The sequence below is a fragment of the Anticarsia gemmatalis genome, chromosome 28, assembly GCF_050436995.1.
Source record: "Anticarsia gemmatalis isolate Benzon Research Colony breed Stoneville strain chromosome 28, ilAntGemm2 primary, whole genome shotgun sequence".
In the NCBI taxonomy this organism is placed as follows: domain Eukaryota; kingdom Metazoa; phylum Arthropoda; class Insecta; order Lepidoptera; family Erebidae; genus Anticarsia; species Anticarsia gemmatalis.
Window position 1 is genome coordinate 1,102,109 of NC_134772.1, and position 22,325 is coordinate 1,124,433.

The following is a 22,325-nucleotide window of genomic DNA, read 5'->3' on the forward strand; positions in this document are numbered from 1 at the left end:
CCATATTTATACAAAATCCTCAAAATAAATGTAGGCCCTCTTATTGGCCGATATAAATGGACCAATTAGAATCCCCGCATTTTAGCCAATAGGATTCCAGTAAGACATTTTGGACAAAAGCTTAAGTACTAGGAAACTTGACTGCGACGAGAGCCGCTTACATTAATTAACAATTTTTAGTGTATTTCTGTACAATTTCTTAAATAAAGTATATATATTTACAATTCTTGTCTTATTATCTACCTTATAAAAATACAATCAGTCGTATATTAGAAAATAACATAACAATTCTTAAAACTTAATGCTAAGTGTCGTGCTCAGTGGCGCCACCACGCACATCTCTCCCGCCGTGCGAGGTCGTCGCATCTTCTGTCGGTGCGGGTGCGTCGTCTCCCCTGAGCGGCAGTATCACCAGCTTGCGGACGGGTCGGCGAAGAACTCCTCCTTTGGTCAGGATGTCCACGGTCCTCACGACGTTGTCCGGGCCTGGGTAGACAGCTGTCACACGTCCTCGTAGCCAGATGTTGCGTGGCAGGTTGGGGTCAACGACCTGCACTAGGTCGTCGACTCGTACCGCAGGTCCGCGTCCGTGGGGCTCCCGCCGGTTTTGAAGTTCCGGTAGATATTCTCTCAGCCACCGCGTCCAGAAAACGTCGGCTAGTCGTTGCGCTGCTCGCCATTTTGATGTTGAAAGTTCGTCTCGTTCTGTGAATGTACCGGGTTGTGGTACTCGGCCGGGTCCGCCCAATAGGAAGTGGTTGGGCGTGAGAGCTTCAGGGTCTTCTGCGCTAACTGATACGTGAGTCAGCGGTCGGCTATTCACGGTGTACTCGGCTTCGCTAAGTAGAGTAGACAGGACTTCCTCCGTAGGGTTTCGCTCGTGCAGTGTCGCTGTGAGGGCCACTTTGACTGACCTCACTAATCTCTCCCATGCGCCGCCCATGAATGGTGCACCGGGGGGTATGTAGCGCCAGGAGATTGTCCTCTTCGCTGCTTCCTGTGATGTCCCTGCGTCGATTGCTTGTCTGAGTTCCTTGTCTGCTCCCTTCAGGTTGGTGCCGTTGTCCGACCAGATTTCTGTTGGACACCCACGTCGCGCGATCATCCTGCGTAGCGCCATAATAGCGGAGTCGGTTGTGAGTGAACCCGCTATTTCTAGATGTACAGCTCGTGTGGTGAGGCACGTGAAGATTGCGACGTATCTCTTCTGTCTTGTTCTGCCAACAGCTACCGAGAGAGGTCCGAAGTAGTCCACGCCTGTATACGTGAAGGGTCGTCGATGATGCGCGAGGCGACAGGCTGGCAGGTCTCCGGTCCTTGGGTGTGGCGGTACTTGTGTCTTCATTCTACAAAACAGGCATCTCTTCAGTATAGCTCGGGTCACTGGACGAATGCGTATGACCCAGTATTGTTGTCTGCACTCGTTCACTGTAGCTTCAACTCCGGCGTGATGTAACTGTCGATGTACTGAGTTGACCCACAACTTTACGGTCGGATGGTTTCCGTCTAACACCATAGGGCTTTTGATGGCTTCGTTGGCTGCTCCTATCGCGTCGATTCGGCTCCTGAGTCTGATGACGTCGTTGGTTAGCTCGACGCTTAGGTGATGTAGACGGCTTTCTTTGTTGATCGGTTTGTTGTCTTTTAAGTCTTCTATTTCTGTTGCGAAAGCTTCTACTTGCGATGCACACATGAGAAGTTCTTCTGCTTTCTTGAGTGTTTCAGCTGTTACCGGGATAATCTTGTCGTAGCTGCGTAAGGAAGTTGCTTTCTTGACCACCTCTCTCTTCGTTGTTTGATTCCAGTTCGGGTCCTTCACTGTGTTTCTGATCGTCCTTTTGTAGTTGACGTTATCCGTCCTGTTTCTACACAGTTGAATGAACTGTAGAACTCTCGCTGTTGTGTATCGAAGTCGATTCCAGTCTGAGAAGCGTGATACATCGGGTAAACCTTGACTTAGTTTCAGATCTTCCTTGTGGCGTGTGAGGTGTACCTTCTCTTCTGTCGAATCTTCCGTCTTCTCGTTGTGCTTCTCTGTTGGCCAAAGTTCTTCATCGGTGAGCAGGAAGTCAGGACCTTTGTACCATCGGTGGTGCTTGTCGAAGGCAACAGGTACGTCTCGAGTGGCGTCGTCGGCTACGTTCATCTTGGTTGGTATCCAACGCCATTCGTTTACCTTTGTACTCTCTTCAATCGCTGCTAAACGGTGAGCCACGAAGGGTTTGTATGATCTTGATCCCGTTCGTATCCAAGTTAACACTGTTCGACTATCTGTCCAAAATACTCTCTTGTCGGGTTTCTTCTCATGTTCTTCTATGACTGTTTCAGCTATTCTGGTTCCCATCACTGCTGCTTGTAGTTCTAGGCGGGGTATCGACGTCAGTTTAAGAGGTGCTACCTTCGCCTTAGCCATGATGAGTGACACTGCTACGTCCCCGTTCGGCGTCTCCGTTCGCCAATATAGGACCGCTGAGTAGGCAGACTCGCTCGCGTCGGTGAAGACATGAAGCTGAAGCTTAGTCGCATCGCTGTAGCTGAGGTATCTCCGTGGTATGGTCACGTCTCGAAGTCTTTGTAGATGTTCCATCCATATCTTCCATTCCTCTGCGAGATCCTCTTGTATTTCAGCATCCCAGCCCGTTCCTCTGCGCCAGACTTCTTGTAGTATTTGTTTCGCCTTGATAGTCACCGGTGATGCGAGTCCTAGTGGGTCGAATAGAGACATAACGATCTTGAGTGCTTCCCTCTTCGTCGGCGTCTTCCTTTTCAGTAGTGGTGGTTCAATTCTCGCCAAGTTGAGATTGAACGTTAATTCGTCTGTAGTGATCTTCCATATGACTCCTAACACTCGTTCTGTGGTTTCTGTCGACGTATATAACTCGAGATCTTCCCTTTGTTCTTGTTCTCCTAATGCGGCTAATAGTGAGGGTGAGTTCGACTTCCATTGTTTCAACTCGAAGCTTGCGTTTTGATGGATTTGTCGCACGTCCTTTGTTATACGTATAGCGTCTTCCAATGTTTCGAAACTGTCCAAGTAGTCGTCCACGTAATGCTTGTTCTTGATGGCTAACGCTGCTTCTGGGTTTGACACTTCGTATTGTTTCGCGTTCAAGTTTTTGACGTAGATCGCTGTTGATGGTGAGCTCGACGCGCCGAATATTAGTGACTTCATTCTGTACTCTTCGGGGGGATTGTCGTCTCTTCTATCTCCTCGCCATAGGTAACGTAGCGCATCTCTATCTTGAACTCGTAGTTGCACTTGCATGAACATTTCCTTGATGTCGGCTGTGACGGCTATAGCATGTTGTCTGAACTTCATCACGACGCCTGGTAGAGACTGTAGGAGATCCGGACCTTTGAGTAACATGTCGTTGAGAGACACTCCCTTCGTCTTGGCTGCTGCGTCGTGTACCACTCGTAACTTCTCTGGCTTCATGGGGTTGATGACCGCGAAGTGTGGTAAGTACCAGGTTTTACCGGGTGTTGTTTCTCGAGGTGCAGGTTCTGCGTATCCCTTCTGTACGAGTGCTTCCATCTGTTCCTTGTACTTCGTCTTCAAAACTTGATCTCGATCGATCTTCTTCTCGATGTTGTGTAGACGCTTCAAGGAGTTCTCGTAGTTGTTGGGTAAGTTGTAGTCTTCTTTACGCCATAACAGACTTGTTTCATACCTTCCATCTTCAGTCTTTTTCGTAGTGTTGTCTAGGATTCGAAGAGCTTGTTCCTCTGGGTCTGATCTAGGTCTCTTGGGGTTCAGGCAGATCGCGTCCATCTCGAAGTACTGCTTGACTAAGGTTTCTATGTGGTCTTCATTTGTTTCGGTCATATGAGATACGAAGTCGATGCTCTGGGTTTTGTGCTTCAGCAAACTGCCATGGAGTACCCAACCTAGTGACGTGAGAGATGCCACAGGTTGGTCTTTGTTTCCTTTCCTTACGTCCGATGTCAGTAGGAGATGCCAGTTGTCTTGTCCGATCAGTAGCTTCGGCTTCACGTCTTCATATGTCAACTCTCCCTGTATGTCCCTCAGATGTTGACACGCCTTGATGTGTTCCCTAGATACGCGTTGCGACGATACTTGGAAGTTTCTTACTGTACGAGCCTGTATTCTGTCTTCAAAGCCGTTCATACCTCTAATCGAGAATGTGACTCTTCTAGAGGCTATTTCTGACGTTTTGACGTCACTAATTGTCTGTATTTTCAACGGGTCGACGGGTCCTGTCGCTCCTATTTGCTTGGCTAGGTCGTTGTCGATCAGGGTCACTGTAGAGCCGTCGTCCATTAACGCGAAGGTGTTAATTAGACCTGTAGAACCTTCTACTTGCACTGGTATGATTTTTAAGAAAGACTGTTTCTTTCTAGGCGTCCACGTAGAGGTGATGATTTCCGATGCTTCGGACTCTTTCTTATCTTCTTTCTTGTTACAGTGTAGAAGCGCGTGATGAGTGTATTTACAGTCGTTCACGCCGCATTGTTTCGTAGCACAACGGTGAGTAACTTTCCTATATCTCAAACATCGAAAGCAGAGTCGTTTGGCCTTGGCTATGTCCCATCGTTCATCTTCATTCATCTTCTTAAAACGTCCACATTCTGTCACCAAGTGTCCTGTTTGTTCGCATACCGGACATCTCGGTGTGTACGGTTTTTCCGTGACGTTGTGAACTCTCTGTGGCCTCTTCTGTGCGGTGAACGGCGGTTGTGTTGATATTTGCTCAGGTAGCGCGTAAGGACTGCATAGCGTTGATTCTCTTCTCAGGAACTTGTCTAACTTCATCAAGTCTGGGTCTTCTTTGGGTTCCGCGGCGGCGAAGTCGAAGAATCTGTATCGCAGGGTAGGCGTCAGCTTGTCCACTATTGTCTTGCTCACTTCCGGGTTGTACATGTAGTTGATACAGCTTAAGGTTTTTAATGTAGCGACGATATTGGAGATTTTCGTGGCGAATATACATATGTCGCGGGGCGATTCCGTGAGACGTGGTAAAACTCGTAGCGCTTCCATTTGCATCATCGCTATAGACTCTGGTCGTCCAAATCGAGATTCGAGTGCTTGCATTATCTCGGATGGGTGAGCGTCGGTGATAAGCAGACCCTCAACTGCTTCCCTGGCTTTTCCTTTAAGATTTCTTCTCAGGCGGTTTATGTTTTCTACTGTACTATACACACTTTCCGTTTCATAGTAAGCGGCGCGAAAAGGTAGCCAATCTTGATACGAACCATTGAAAATAGGTAGTTCGATGAACTTAGGTCGTTGACCCGCTCTCACTGCTGACGTTATGGCCTCTGCAAGTTCTTTGAAGTCTTGTCGAGCTCCCGCCGGTGTGAGAGTCCCGTGCGACTGATGTTGATCTCCCTGCATAGTGGTTCTTATAACTGACGGCTCTTCCGGCTGATGTGGTTCGTTCGTGATCGCCAAGATTGGTTGTGTGTTTTGCCTCTCTAGCCAGCTGTCAACCCTTTCGTTCACTTCCTCTTTCGTACACACGGATATCTCTTCTTGTTCTTCATCTGAGTCCTCAGTCTCTAGGACGGCTAAGCGCGCGGTAGCCAACTCCACTTGTAAGCGTAACAACTCTTCCCGCGCTTTTGCGATTTTAATAGCTTTAACACGACTCGCGGTTGATCCCCCTTGCGCCCTTAGCACTGGCGGGGGGGAGGGGCACTGTGGTTTGTTCGGTTGCACACTAATGTTCACTTTCCTTTGCACTGTCACTGTCTCACCTGGTTTCGTAGTTTCCTTATTGCGGTTCGGAAGAGGGTCCGTCCTCCCGCCAGGCGGCTGCATACACGCGGCGTCCATCCGGAGCGTCGGTGCTGTTGAGGCGGTTACCGAAGGTGTTTCGTCTGTTGGTGGCGCAAGCGGTGCCGAGGCTCGTCCCGAGGGCGCTGTCGTCGCGGTGACCGATGTGGTGGCTGCTGTGTTCTCTGTGTTGTCGGTCGTTCCTGTGACGCTGGTGCCCGTAGCCTCGGTGGTAGCACCGGTCGCCGAGGTGCTGGCCGTGCCCTCGGACGACGACGGTGTTTGTGCGGTCGTCTTGCGCCCCTTTCCTTCTGAACGCGTAGTCGGCATGTTTTCGTTTTGTTCACGTTTCTATCTTCAGTTTTAATAATTTCTTTCTTCACTATTTTTCAGGATTCTTTCTTCAATGTTTTTCAGGATCCTTTCTTCGATAATGTTCAGGCTTCTTTCTTCAATGTTTTCAGGATCCTTTCTTCGATAATGCTTCAGGCTTGTTTCTTCACTGTTTTTCAGGATCCTTTCTTCGATAATGCTTCAGGCTTGTTTCTTCACTGTTATTCAGGATCCTTTCTTCAATAATGTTCAGGCTTCTTTCTTCAATGTTTTCTTCCTGTATCCGGCTCGAAGGACCATTTAATGTACTGGGTACATTATGCTGTGCCGGTAAATAAGAAGACTTCTTGCGGTTTGAAGAAAGTTTATTCTCAGATCCTTATTGTTTCGATGCTAGCTGTGGACTGTGTTGCTAGTACAAATGGCCACCATATTTATACAAAATCCTCAAAATAAATGTAGGCCCTCTTATTGGCCGATATAAATGGACCAATTAGAATCCCCGCATTTTAGCCAATAGGATTCCAGTAAGACATTTTGGACAAAAGCTTAAGTACTAGGAAACTTGACTGCGACGAGAGCCGCTTACATTAATTAACAATTTTTAGTGTATTTCTGTACAATTTCTTAAATAAAGTATATATATTTACAATTCTTGTCTTATTATCTACCTTATAAAAATACAATCAGTCGTATATTAGAAAATAACATAACAATTCTTAAAACTTAATGCTAAGTGTCGTGCTCAGTGGCGCCACCACGCACACTATGCTTACTGTTTTATTCACCTGGGAAAATCCATGGGATATAATTTTATAGATATTTATTATGTTGGCAGGTATTTAAGGTATGAAATAATTAAATAATGACCTAAGGCGACTGATATTACTGAACTTACTCGCTTGCTACCCGCAGATTTAGTTAATTCACTTTTTATAATATCATCTATCAATGACGTTGTTAAATCTCTTTTATAAATGAATACAAAGACCATTCTGCCATTTCATTACTATCCTATTATTTAATACACTTGTAATCATAGTCAAATGTTTCTATCTTAATTGAAACCTAAAGAAATACATTAATAATAAGGAGATCTGGAACGCGCGACCGTCAACATTTTTAAATGTTCGCGGTTCAAATCCTCAAAGTTTCCCTCATTTTGGTATAGATGGCAGCATCAAAAACATTTTAGCTCCTTACAATAATTTGTGCAGTTCTTAATTTTTCTGATTTCCTTAATTATCTACGCAAATATTTTCAATCATCTACAATGCTTAATGAATTCAAATAATGTAATAATTTTAGGCTATTATTTTTCTCTATAGTTTGAGAACATTAATAAGATAACAGGGGCAAAACCATAGGTTTTTAATAAAATATAGACTTAGAAAACCAAGAGAAGAATAATATTTTAATAAGTACTAATACTTATTAAACTTGGAAATAGAAAAATGAACAAAATATTTTTAACAAGTACTAAATATTAATTACAACGCCATCTATGAGAGAGTAGCGTAACTAGCTAGGCAACATTAAGACGCATACATCTCTTTGATTCAAATTTAATTCAGAGTTTAATGCTAAATTATCATGAGTTAAAATTTTTATTGTATATGTTAATAATACAATAATTATTTTTGTATCATTAATATAAAAATACATTGTACTGTTTCAATATTACCAAAATTATTTTTTCAATATTGGCAGCATTGAAAGTTTTTATTCATCATCTCAGTTCTCATGTCATTCACTTTTTCATTCAGAGTGCGATGCCGGACGTCGTAGTGACAGCGTGTATGACAGTCATGGACATTTTTTCGAATTTCTAAAAAGCTTTTGTGTGAGGCTCTTTCGGTGCTATTGTTTTGTGCTTAATTATATTGATTGGCATTATTCTTGAGTTCTGTAAAGTTCTGTTCGTCTGTAATTAGTGTTGTGCTTGTGATTTAGGTTTAAATACATCAGCTGTTGCAAACAGCTGACTCTGTTGAGAGCTTTTCGATTTCGGTAAGTTAAATATTGTTTTATTACCAAAAAACTACTATTTAAATCACAAAACTCCTTAAAATATCGTAATTATTGCGTATAAATGAAATTTAAAAGTATTTAATTCGTTTCTCGTAACACGTGTGGAGTTTTTTTTTTGTTGGAATTGCACAACTTTTTTCAAAGAGTTCTTTTTGATGTAGGTAATTTTTCTACAGACCTACATGTGAATTATTGTGATTCACACGATTATTGTTCAATGTAAAAAGGTTACCATTTTGCTTTGTACTAAAATGCTCGCGTAAAATATTATTTAGTTTATCATTATTGGAATATAAAACTTTTCTAGTCATCTTTTATTTTGCGGGATGCGTTAATTGTAAATTTTAATTAGTCCACGAAATATAAGTTAAAGTAGCCTACGTATTAATTTATTACGATACAAAATTATCACATTTTATTATTTGTTTTATGAACCGTATGGTTTTTATTAATCACGACGAGATGATGTGTTATTTTTACAGTTTTTTCATATAAAAGTTTTACACGTCACCAGTTAACTGTATAAACAATAAAATCTGCTGAAAGTCAGAAATGTACGAATTATTTTCACACCATTACTTACATTGTTATTATGATAATTTATTCAGTGTCTCGTGACAGAACACCTTCCTTGCGTTAGGTTTTTGACAAGTTATTGTACCTATACCTACTTACACATGATTTTTTAGAGTAGGTACCAATGGCATATATATGGAGTAATATTAAGTTTACATACCTACCTACTTAAAATGCCGATACCTACCAAATCACAAAAAAAAAAAATGTTGTTAGCTGTTGTTATGCGCAGTCTTTGTTATTCGTTCTAAAGTGCTACGACGCGACGCCTTCGGCTTCCAGTCGCGATGAAATATTTTTTTTATTTGCAAAAAATATGGTACCTAGGTAGGTAAGGTAAAAAAAGGTAAGTAGGTACATAAGTATCCCATGTCATTAAGTTGAATGTACCTAAATCAAACATTTTATGTCTAATATTTTTTTTATTTGTATAAAATGGAATAAAGAAAAGGTTCACGACATAAAAAGTTAAAAAACCTTCCTGTGCCTTACAAATCGTATTACGTGGGGTCTACTGCACTGGTATTTCTATTCTTTATCGATCTCATGTTATTTTTTGTCAGTTGAAGAAATAATTTTGACAATTTCTCTCTCAAACTCCTAATCATTTAAAAAATGGACATCTAGGTACTCATGTTTAGTCTACATGTTCTAAAACCTAAATAATTCACATGAGTCATTCATTAGTATAAGCTGTATTTATTCTAACATCGCGAATTGAAAACCGAGCTCTTGACACGTTTTTACTTATCAGCTAGTTCTAACTATTTTTAGACGCCTGAAAACTGAAAAAAATTACTAACTATAAAATTTTATTATGTATTTTAGTTAAACGTAATGTCACTCTAATGTTATATTCAAGCGGTTTTCGCTATGTACAGCAGTTTTTTATTGACAGCCTTTAACTTGAATGCCCCGATTCGGGATTCCAACTTGAGACTTCGTAACAGTCGTTTTAAATGTTTTTATATGATTCCTTGAACGAGAACTTCCTAGGAGACAAATAAAAAAAAATAGATATAAGGTTGGGGAAAAAGTCTTTTCGCATTATAGTATGTATGAACTTGTAATAAAATCTCTTCGGCTTCAAGAATCACAAATGAGTACACGGTTCATTAGGTTTCTTTCAGTGAGCTCGTGATGTACCCAAATATCGAGCTTTTTTGTGTAGAGAAAAGATTTTATTACATGTTCTTAGTTCATACTATACTATAATGCGAAAAGACTTTTCCCCGATCTAATATTTACATACTATGTAATGATGAGCATGCAGACAAGTTAAACAAATAGTTTACAAGTTATGTTATACGTGGGGTCAATTATCGAGATCAAATGGCTGATTGAACGGCTGCGGGAGTATTAATAAATGAATCATCTTGCAAGGGACAGAGCTCTTTGTTGTTATATAAGAATATGTTCTAGTGCTTTAGCTAAATTGGTATGAGTACTAGTTACCAATTAGATAGCAAGGAATTTAAGCCGAATTTTATTCGTAAATTACAATATTTTGTGTCTCTTGTAGTCGAGAGTTTTTTTTTTTTTAGAAAGACAACTCCCGCGCTAGTAGCTTGTGCAGCAGTGGTTAAGGTGGTCACCATGCTAAAACCATTGTGTCGAGGGGTCGTGGTTTCGATTCCTTAACGAAACAATTATTTGTGCGATCCAAAATTAATTGTGTCGGGTGTGGTTGTACTTTGTGTCAGTTGTTTGTTTCAAAAAGACCCCGCGATTCTGGAGTTGTTCTTTATAATTATAAAAAAACGACTGGACGAATTCTACAGTTTAGTAGTTCTACAGCCAGCTAGCTAATACCAAAAGCAGTCACATAAAACCACGTCTTTTCACATGGATTTACGTAAACCCATAAACTTAGCCTTTCTCCCATGGGGATAGACAGAGATCAAAGAACGCTACTACGCTCCCTCCAAGCCTGTTTCACATCATTCACATACATCTTGTCATACCGGTCTTACAAGTGAAAACTATGTTGATACGGCAATTTTCCTCGTCCGCGGGGAATACCAGCTAGTAGAACAACATACCTACATACTTGTTTGATTCATGTTTCATTGTACTCACTATCTGTTCTGTAGTGGTCTAGTTTAAATGAGGACGAGTATGCTAGGCTTAATTTTATCTATTCGACGAACTTCGTTAACTAACAGTTGATTCTTAACTATTTATTAGGTCGGGGAAAATCTCTGTTCGCATTATAGTATGAACTTGTAATAAAATCTTTTCTCTACACAAAAAAGCTCGATATTTGGGTACCTCACGAGCTGACTGAAAGAAACCTAATGAACCGTGTACTCATTTGTGATTCTTGAAGCCAAAGAGATTTTATTACAAGTTCATACATACTATAATGCGGAAAGACTTTTTCCCCGACCTAATATAAACTGCACGTTTGGCGCAGTGGTTTAAGCGGTCAGCTCGCCGCAACAACCGTAGCGCCGCGTGTGGTGGATTCTAATCTCACCCGGGACAAATCCTCGTGTGATGAGCACGAGTATCTGTTCTGAGCTTGGTTGTTAATGTATCTATATAAGTATGTATTTAGAAGTATATAAGTATGTTTATCAGTTATTTGTTTACCATAGTACAAGCTCTGCTTAGTTTGGAATCAAATGACCGTGTGAGAGTTGTCCAATAATAAAAAAAAGAAAAGACTAATAGCACTCTGCCCGGCTCGGGAATCAAATAACCGTGTGTATGTAGGATACCCTACAGACTACGTAACAAATGCAGTCTGTTTGTCTGTATGTGTGTATGTATGTATACTTCAATGGTTTCTTTTTCAGTAGGTAACTCGGTCATGCATGTATGATTCATGAATGCTGAAAAATTTTCCCAAGGTCTTCTCGTGTTTACCTAAGTCATAACTGACTGAAGTATGTTACTGATTTTCAGGTTTTTAGTGAGACTGAAACTTAAAACTTTACGTAAGGCTTGTGATTTTCTCAATTAAAGAAACTTGTAGAAAACATAATTACTGGTTCATTTATTCATCGTATGGTTAGTGGTCAAAGTTGTTCACTGCTACTCGAAACTCATATCATATGACATGGCTTAGCGACTGTTATCTTAATTGACAATAAACGGGACCGACTTTTTACATGCCCTCCGCAGTACGAAGACGATCTGTTTTATTACCATTAAGCGGTCACCCATCTACGGAATGACCGCGCCAAGGGTTACCTAACCTACAGATGGTTTACCGACCTGTAAACGCAACTAAGAGACTTTATAGATTTAGTCACAGTGTTAAAAAATACGTAGTTTTAACCGCTTCTTACCCGACTGCGCGACTCAAAGAAAAGTTATGTAAATATTTATAAAATTTATGCTTGCCGAATCTTGGGTTTTCCATTAAAACACTATTCGGATTTTCCCTCACAACTTATAAGATACTATCGACTAAAAATGGCTAAGCAAAACTACAGTTTTTATTCACATAGCAACTGCAAGCAAAAAGTCTCTCCGTTGACGTAAGAATTGGTTCGTAGATATCTATACTTATATTATAAAGCTGAAAAGTTTGGTTGTAATAAATAAAAACAAACTTTTATTGACAGTATGGAAAAACACCGCCAATTGGCAGACGAGCGGAAATATATTTTTAATAGGTAAAACTAGACGGTGGAAAGACTTTGGCCTTGAGTTAAATATACGCCTATCTCACCGTCTGAGTGGGTTAAAATATGGAGTTTTCACACTGTATGTCTCTCTGTACATAGAACAAAATATAACTAATTAGCTAGAGTAGGGGTTCCCAACCTTTTTTTAGTCCGGGACCACTTTTATATTATTCTTGTTAATAGGGACCACTATGTTAGTATAATAAAGATAAAGTGTATTACAAATCCTGAAAATTTTAAATTTTGAAGTCATTCGCGGACCACATTTTGACTTCCGTGGACCACCGGTTGGGAACCACTGAGCTAGAGGATACGCACGGCTCCCTTCGCTTTAAAGTTAAGAAAAATAAAAGTTGACTTTTAACCCCTAAAGGTTAACCCACCAGGAGGTGATTTTCTAAAATCACATATATATTTATTACTATTTGAAGACCCATGTGAGTTATTTTACTAAAACATTAACAATTTTCACTTATAAACATTCCTCCTGAATAACTTTATCTATAAAAAAACTGCATCAAAATTCGTTGTGTAGTTTTAAAGACGTAAGCATACATACATACAAACATAGGGACGGACGTGGGAAGAGACTTTGCTTTATACTATGTAGTGAAGTATGATTAAAGTTGTATGTAATAAATAAATATATACTTATTGTAACTTTTTTTTTTCTATATCCTACTTATCATCGTACTAACTAATGTTTGATTTTTGACATTTGTCTATACATAGAGCACTGACATATACATAAAGTACCGTTTTATATGTTTACTGAGGTCTTATCGAATGTCATGTATTTTTATATGAAATAACTTATAATTTAAATAGCTGACCCGCGCAACTCCGCTTGCGTCACATTAGAGAGAATGGGTGAATTTTTCCCCGTATTTGTTACATTTTTCGTTGCTTCTCCGCTCCTAATAGTCGTAGCGTGACGTTATATAGCCTATAGCCTTCCCAAATAAAAAGGCTATCCAACAGTAAAATAATTTTTAAACTCGCACCAGTAGTTCCTGAGATTAGCGCGTTCAAACAAACAAACAAACTCTTCAGCTTTATAATATTGGTATAGATTAGTATAGATAAAATAACTTATAATTTAAATTCATTATAGTCGAATTTCGACTACTAGGCGATCACTACTAAATATAAGTACATTTTATAATATGGAATGATAGTACAATATCGATTGGACAATATACCAACAGGTCAGGCCCTAGACCGCAGGCGCCACGTGTGCGCAATTGTCTCGTGTCTTTAAGCACGATTACATGCAGTAATGCACTATATTGCACTTTGCTACCGTTAGCAACCGTGCTGACCTTACAACAGTTGCTACCTACCTACCCGTTACTTTTAACTTCCTATTGTCGTGTCACGCTGTTTATATGGTTTTTCCGTGAGCACAAGAGTAAATCATTGTGAATTAAAGCTAGTTTGTCTTAGGATATCTTCTTAAGAGGAAAGGGAATTCTGACAGGCTAGCATCTATGTGTCTGATCGATCATAATTATTAATGACTAGCTGACCCGCGCAACTTCGCTTGCGTCACTTAAGAGAGTTTGGGTCAAAATTTTCCTCGCTTTTGTAACATTTTTCGTTACTACTCCGCTCCTAATAGCCGTAGCGTGATGTTATATAGCCTATAGCCTTCCTCGATAAATGGACTAACTAACACTGAAAGAATTTTTCAAATCGGACCAGTAGTTCCTAAGATTAGCGCGTTCAAACAAACAAACAAACAAACAACCAAACAAACTCTTCAGCTTTATAATATTAGTATAGATAAATATCATTGGACAACTCACACACGGTCATTTGATTACAAACTAAGCAGAGCTTGTACTATGGTAACCAAATAATGATAAACATACTTATACAACTTCTAAATGCATATTTATGTAGGTTGTCAGACTTTCAAGCTTCTGACTACTGTTGTCTGTCAAAGATCCTTGAAAATGATCACCGGGACCCACAATTTAACGTGCTATACTGCTATACGGTCACCCATCTATGAAATGTCCTCGCTTAGGTACCTTAACCTTCTGATCGTTTACTAACCTGAGTGCGCAATTCGCTATATACTCGTACAGCTTATTTTTGTATACACGATCGTACTGTCAAAACCACTATAGGCTTTTAACATGGCTTTCAGACACTTTTTTCAATATTTCCTATAAAAAAAACTTATGGGCTTGACCGATCCACTCTTTACTAATACACCATGAAGGTTTATGTAATCAACCATGGTTTTCCACAAAAACAGTTGATAGGAAATGTTCCGTATAAAGATATTTCTTTTATGGGCCAATGATTGACAAAAAAAATTGCTGGTGCCGAATTGTGAAGGTAGTTTCATAGCCTTATCAGGCTTATCAGCAGTATCTATACATTAAGTAGCTGACCCGCGCAACTTCGCTTGCGTCACATAAGAGAGAATAAGTCATAATTTTCCCCGTTTTTGTAACATTTTTCACTGGTACTCTGCTCCTGTTGGTTGTAGCGTGATGATATATAGCCTATAGCCTTCCTCAATAAATAGGCTATCCAACAGTAAAATAATTATTCAATTCGGACCAGTAGTTCCTGAGATTAGCGCGTTCAAACAAACAAACTCTTCAGCTTTCTAATACTACTAGTATAGATACGTGAAACAAAAACTTTAGATTTTAATTTCAAAAACTGTTAAATCTGTTAGTCCCCAACCAGCATCTTGCCAGCGTGGCGGATTCAAGGCTTAACTCCTCCTGTATTTGAGAGGAGACCTTTGCCCAGCAGTGGTACAGTAATGGGAAAAAAATATCTGTGGGTACTTGTATATTTTTGTGATTCACCTGAGAAAGGTGTTTGATGTAACTCTCTTGTTATGTCAACACCGTCATGGCGGCTCAAACATAACGTGTTTTAAGAGAAAAAACCTCATTCTATACACAAACAGTTTTACGCAGAATACGCGTATTTAAACAATGATGTTTTAAAAATATGTCGGTACTTGGAGTTTTCTGAATAAAGTAGGGAATCTAGAAGTTCTGAGTTTAATTCCCACTTTAATCTCGAACAGCTTTTTTTTAACCCAAACTGTCCCACTGCTGGGCAAGGGTCTCCTCCCGAAGGAGTGAGGGCATTGACCCCAAAACTGCCCTTAAAATTTTATATCAGAACAAAAAAAATACTGCATGACTGGGGTAGTAGACAGTTTCGATGTAATAATAGGGTATTATACGGGGTTAATAAATAAATACCAACAAATGAAAATGAATACCAACTAAAAGGCTTAAAAAAATGTTACGGCCAGTAGTTTGTATGTTATAAGCCAATCAGTGAGTTCACCAATCAGTGAGTGTATGAGCACAGTGACCATTTTAAATATTAGACGATACAAAAGGTATTTTTTTTAATCCCATAAACTAGGTACCTGTTTATAATTATTTCATCTGGGTTAATTCTAAGGTACCATATAAGTATCACCTGCTTTCAAATTAATATAATAAGTCTTCAAAATTATTTCCCCCAATAAACATACAAAAGCAACCTTCTCCTTTTTTTAAGTGGGTTAATGACCCAAAAACATTGGCCTGATTGACAGGGCTTATCAATTCTATGTATAATATAACATATACATGCATAATGTAATTGGGTACTTGACCGTGTTAACGACTGAAAAATTTTATTAGTCACTCATTTGATAACAACGAAAATACGACACAGTGACGTCACTACACCGTATGTCTATATTTTTTTTACCCATTACTGTCCCACCTTAGTTGGGAAGTCCGTTCCGAAGTCCGCTTCCTTAGTTTGGGAAGAGACCCTTGCCCAGCAAGGGTCTCTTCCCAAACTAAGGAGGGGGTTAGGCCTTAAGTCCACACGTTCGCCAAGTGCGGGGACTTTTCCTGCCCTCAATAAATGTATTAGACAAATTTTAGGCATGCAAGGTTTCATCACGATGTTTTCTTTCACCGTTAGAGCAAGTGATAATTATTCCTAGCACACACAAAACTTCAAATAGTCATTGGTGTGTTGCCCCGGGTTTGAACCTGCGACTAGGAGGTGTCACCTTAAACCACTCTGCTATCACTGCTCTTTCTATAATATTAGGTCGGGGAAAAAGTCTTTTCTCATTATAGTATGTATGAACTTATAATAAAATCTTTTCTCTACACAAAAAAGCTTGACATTCGGGTACCACACGAGTTCACTGAAAGAAACCTAATGAACTGTGTACTCATTTGTGATTCTTGAAGCCAAAGGGATTTTATTACAAATTCATACATACTATAATGCGAAAAGACTTTTTCCCCGACCTAATATAATGTCTTTTTGACATTTCGTAAAGAGTAGCTGATTTGATTGGTAGTTAACTATCCTATAGTAAAAGGAAGTGTTGAATCATGATTTTGCTCTGTACGTATTTATCATATTATTATATTGTTATCAGTACAATACAATGTTTCCTTGTATGTTTAGTTTAACAGATGTACGTGTGATTGTTTAAATAAATAGCATTATGTAAATAGACGTGCGGACGTATAAAAAAGAAATGAGGAAGTCTTAATGTCTTTGTGCAAAAAAAGTACCGTCACTTAGTATATTAAATAGGACTGCTTTTGAAATTTACTGAGTGTGCCATCTTGTCAAATACACTGTGCTAGTCTGCTTTTCAAATCATCTGTGCAAAAGAGTGCAAGTCTACTTGTCAAGTCTACTGAGCGTGCCTAAATGTCAAATCTACTGTGCGTAGGTACTTGTTAAGTTTACTGAACAAATCTACTAAGAAAATCTACTTTTCATATCTACTCGGCAGATCTACTGTGCAAGTCTATTAATATAATCTACTGTGCAAGGACACTTGTCAAATCTACTGTGCGAGTCTATTTGTCAAATCTTCTTGTCAAGTCTGTACTAAGTAAGTCTACAGGACAAGTTACATTTCGTTACTTGCATTCCTTAAACCACTTATGTTTCTCATTGAAATTATTATCTCAGTAACTGTCTGCTGGTACATCAGTTTAGCCATGAAAGCCGAACAGACATACAGACAGGTTACGCGTCTACAATATTAGTATAGATAGTTTCATATTATATTGCACAATAGTTACTCATAACGGTAAATTGATTCGTCATCATAAAACGCTCACATTACGAGTGCTCTAATTAAATATTTTGCAATACGTTTGAATTGTATGTATTTGTAAGCATTGCAATTAATTGAAAGCATGTTTTCTTTCTCAAAAACAAACTGTCAAGGGATTTTGCTATTTATTATTTATAATAATATATAATAAATTTAACCCATTAATGTTCCACTGCTGGGCAAGGGTCTCCTCCCGTAATGAGGGAAGGGTTAGGCCTTGAGTCCACCACGCTAGCCAAGTGCGAGTTAGGGACATTGCATGCCTTCAATAAATGTATTAAACAAATTTTAGGCATGCAAGGTTTCCTCACGATGTTTTCCTTCACCGTTAGAGCATGTGATAATTATTTTATAATACACACATAACTTCGAAAAGTCATTGGTGTGTTGCCTCGGGTTCGAACCTGCGACCACTTGCATGGGAGGTATCAACTTATACCACTTGGCAAGGTATTTTAAAAACATTCCGGAATACTTGTAAATGTTTACGCTTGTTTCTAGACAGAAAATAATTTCTCAATACCAAAATGCACTATTTATAACAATGTTTACATACAGGAAAAATACTATAGTAATATAATCATTATTATGTCAAAAATAATAACATTAAATTATGATGAATCACTTTGTTTGGCCTTTATGTCAAAATTATGATGAATACATATGTAACACTTGTTTGAACAATTATTTATGACTATCTGATCCGTGCAACTTCGCTTGCGTCACATAAGAGAATCATAATTTTCCCCGTTTTTGTAACATTTTTCACTGGTGCTCTGCTCCTGTTGGTCGTAACGTGATGATATATAGCCTATAGCCTTCCTCGATAAATGGGCTATCTAATAATGAAAGAATTTAGAGATTAGCGCGTTCAAACAAACAAACAAACAAACTCTTTAGCTTTATAATATTAGTATAGATGATTTACGGAAGTTCTTTTGTATAATTTGCATTGTTGCTAAGCGACGAAACAAAAGGAGGATGTTCTCAATGTATCGGTTTTTTAAGTTTGTTATCTTATAACTTTTTAGTAGGTAGTTAGATTTGTTTCAAGTTTTGTGATGGAGTTTGGCATGGGGTCCAGTTTGATACAGATTTGCAAAGATTTTCAGATATCTTTGTAATTCGTAACATTAATGATTGTTTTGAGATCCTAATAAACCTTAATTTCACTTCGAACTGGACTTTTTCAGTAACTCTTGTCCGAAATATTAAAAAGTTAGTATATGTATAAGATCATGATTGTTTCGTGGTGCTAATAAACCTTAATTTTACTTCGAACTGGACTTTTTCAATAACTCTTGTCAGAAATATTGAAAAGTATTTAAGTTTAGCATTTCGTGCAAATGGTCGATTAAAATATAAATCAACACATAAAAGAAATTTCCAAGTTTTGTGTGTATTATAAATAATTGTCACTTGTTTTAAAGTTGAGGGAAAATAATCGTCACGAAACTGCCTGAGAATCGTTTTAAACAGTTTTTGAAGGGATGCAAAGTCCGTAAATTTGCATTTGTTCTGTAGTGGCCTCAACTCGTCGCCCCATTTCAAGAGACTATGCCCAGCAGTGACACAAAGAGAGTGATTCTTCGTCATAAATCTAGCCTTCAGAAAGCTAAGGGCATTGTATTTTAATCATAAAATAAAGATTACTTGTCCGATAAAGCAAGTTTAAATAAGCATTCACAGCATACATTGACATGTTTAATTAAATATTTATTTATTTGTGTATGAAGAGCGTTGACATAGCAGTCTATTGATGTTTTATCAACAATTGACCAATAGTATTAAACTGTCAATCAAAACAGTTGCCCTTTGTGAAACGAAAATGCTTTTGAGTTAAGAAATACAGGCTTCTGACGTCACAAGTCTGGTTATTTTGGTTTTTATTAATTTATTATGTATTGTTTTCTTGCCTGGGTTGATTGCCTGAAATTTTGGTTGATGGAGATATTGATTACTGTAGGATTAGGAAGGAGCCCTGAAATATCGCCAGTATTCGGTATAAAGCAAGAATCACAAATTAAATAAAAAATTAAATGAAGATTTATCCATGTGTTAATCCAGGGTATAAAATATACATGTACCAAAGTTATTAGTTAACAACAGCCGCGCGGATCGATCTCTCAGTTTAAGCCACGGTTGCCGAGGTTTTTCTGTGGATGGTTGACAATTTTATACATATCGAGTTTCTCCGTGTTTCGGCAGGCACGTTAAATTGTGGGCCCCAGCTCTCATTTTCAAAGATCTTGGACCGTTTTTTACAGTAGTCAGAAGCTTGAAAGTCTGCTTGTCAGTCTTATCGAAGGGTATCGTGTTATAACCCAGGTAACTGTGTTGTGGAGGTCCGATAGACAGTTGCTCTATGTAAAATACTGTACTCAGCTGCATCCGGTGAAACTGGAAGCCGACTCCAACATAGTTGGAAGGCTAGGCTGTTACATACATCTATACTAATATTATAAAGCTGAAGAGTTTGTTTGTTTGATTGATTGTTTGTTTGTTTGTTTGTTTGTTTGTTTGAACGCGCTAATCTCAGGAACTACTGGTCCGCTTTGAAAAATTCTTTCACTGTTACATAGCCCATTTATCGAGGAAGGCTATATATAAAATGTTACAAAAACGGGGAAAACTAGACCCATTCTCTCTTATGTGACGCGAAGTTGCGCGGGTCAGCTAGTACTTACATAAAATCACGCCTTCTTCCCACAGGGGCAGCGACTAGAGAAATAAATTAAGTAGTATAGATAATTATACCTGTTTTATAGACCAAGTGATGGTGTTAGCCAAGGTTATTTTTTATCACATCACGCGATAGAAGTATGTATTACAATATATTAATACCAAAACGTGTTTAGAGTTCGTTGAACTTTGAACTGATATAATTATGTATTCTTAGCGGAGCCGTGAATCTGGTTAGAATAGAACAAAGGTTAAAAACTGACTAATATTTGCAGATTTTATTTTATTTACAGCTTGAAAAGATATGAAAACATATTAAAACCCTGGGTCGAATGTGTAATAGATAAAGTGGTTAAAGTGATTAGAGTGTGAGCTAAAATCTGTGTTGACAAACTTTATATTTTTCCTTGAGGGAATCGATGCCACGACCTGTTGAGACAATGTTAGTCGCGTGACGACCACCTTGAACACTGCGCCACGGAGGCCGCCAAACAGACACATAGATATTATTATAGGCTAGCGCGCTCCGGCTTCTCCCGGTTTAAAAAATTGTTTTACAAAAAAACCTTTACAACTTTAACACAGAAACCTTCCTCTTGAATTACCCTATCTATTAAAACCGCATCAATATCCGCTGCGCAGTTTTAAAGATCTAAGCATACATACATACAGACATAGGGGCAGACATTGCTTTATACAGTTTATACTATGTAGTGATTAGCATCAATATTATTACTAAACGTGTCTACAGTTCATTGAACTTTGAACTGACACTGACAGGTCATACACAGATAAGGATTAACTAGTGATCTTGTATCTTAGTGATAAACATGAGTGAGATGCATGATTAATTACGATTATTCGTGTTATTATGATTATATTTATTAACTAGACGCCGGCCCCGGTTAAAACAGTTGTTTTACAATAATATCTTTAGAACTTTTACAAATAAACCTTCCTCTTGAACATCGTTCTTGTATCTATTTAAAAACCGGCCAAGTGCGAGTCGGAATCGCGCACGAAAGATACTATAGCATCGCTGCATCGGCATTAATAAAAAAATAATATTGAGCAAAAAATACGAAAAAAAAAACCCGTTTTTTGCCTGGGGACCCCCTTTACATTTTTTATTTTTTGTTGTTATAATGGCAACGGAAATACATAATTTGTGAAAATTTCAGCTTCCTAGTTGTTACTACGACTTGTGAAATGAAGCCTGATAACAGACGGACGGATAGACGGCGGGGGCTTAGTAAGGGTTCCGTTTTACCCTTTGGTTACGGAACTATAAAAAACTGCATCAAAATCCGTTACGTAGTTTTAAAGATTTAAGCATACATACATACAGACATAGAGACAGACGCGGGAAACGACTTTGCTTTATACTATGAAGTGACGTAGACGTACTTTTTACACGTCATTACGTCGGGTGCAAAAGTCTTTATCTAGTTTTTCTACATTAGATATTTTACGTGATGCACTTGAAATTGCTTATCACAAAAAATAGCCAGTCATCAAATCCTACTAATATTATAAATGCGTTTGTGAGTATGTATGGATGTTTGTTACTCTTTCACGCAAATACTACTGAACCAATTGCGTTGAAATTTGGTATGTAGGTAGCTGAATACCCAGAATAACACATAGGCTACTTTTTATCCCGGAGTTCCCGAGGGATCGGGATTTACACGGGAAAGGTTTCCACGCGGACGAAGTCGCGGGCGGCTTTTAGTCCATACTAATATTATAAATGCGAAAGTAACTCTGTCTATCTGTCTGCCTGTTACTTAATCACGCCTAAACTACTGAACCAATTTGCATGAAATTTAGTATGGAGATATTTTGATACCCGAGAGAGGACATAGGCTACTTTTAACCCCGGAAAATTACAAAATCCGCGGACGCGGACGCGGTAGCGGACGAAGTCGCGGGTAAAAGCTAGTAATAAATAAACTATACGATATAATAAAAGAAACATAGTTATATGGTGCTTATTGTGTTATATTAGCTATGATGTCATAACTAGGGGCTTTTTCAGCAATTCATTGTGTATTATAAACTAACCACAACGCTTTAATGGTTAAACGAACTGACCACAGTAAGAATGTCATGTTCTTGTGGTTTAGAAGTAAAAATAAAATATTAGTTAATGATTTCTGAGCGTATTTTGTGTTAAAGTTGTTTTTTTCGGTAT

General features: G+C 38.7%; 2 protein-coding genes across 2 annotated transcripts in view; one reads left to right on the forward strand and one right to left on the reverse strand.

The window, feature by feature from the left end:
• Nucleotides 1–84: 84 nt before the first annotated feature.
• On the reverse strand, nucleotides 85–6,067 carry LOC142984733 (uncharacterized). The gene has a single exon (XM_076132490.1). The coding sequence runs from the start codon at nucleotides 6,065–6,067 to the stop codon at nucleotides 305–307; it is 5,763 nt and encodes a 1,920-aa protein (XP_075988605.1). The 3' UTR covers nucleotides 85–304.
• A 1,769-nt stretch (nucleotides 6,068–7,836) lies between these two features.
• LOC142984772 (putative multidrug resistance-associated protein lethal(2)03659) overlaps nucleotides 7,837–22,325 on the forward strand; it is a 58,161-nt gene continuing 43,672 nt past the window's right edge. Inside the window, exon 1 of the mRNA XM_076132566.1 lies at nucleotides 7,837–8,080. The gene's annotated coding sequence lies outside the window, so the exon portion shown is untranslated. The remainder of the gene's footprint in view (nucleotides 8,081–22,325) is intronic.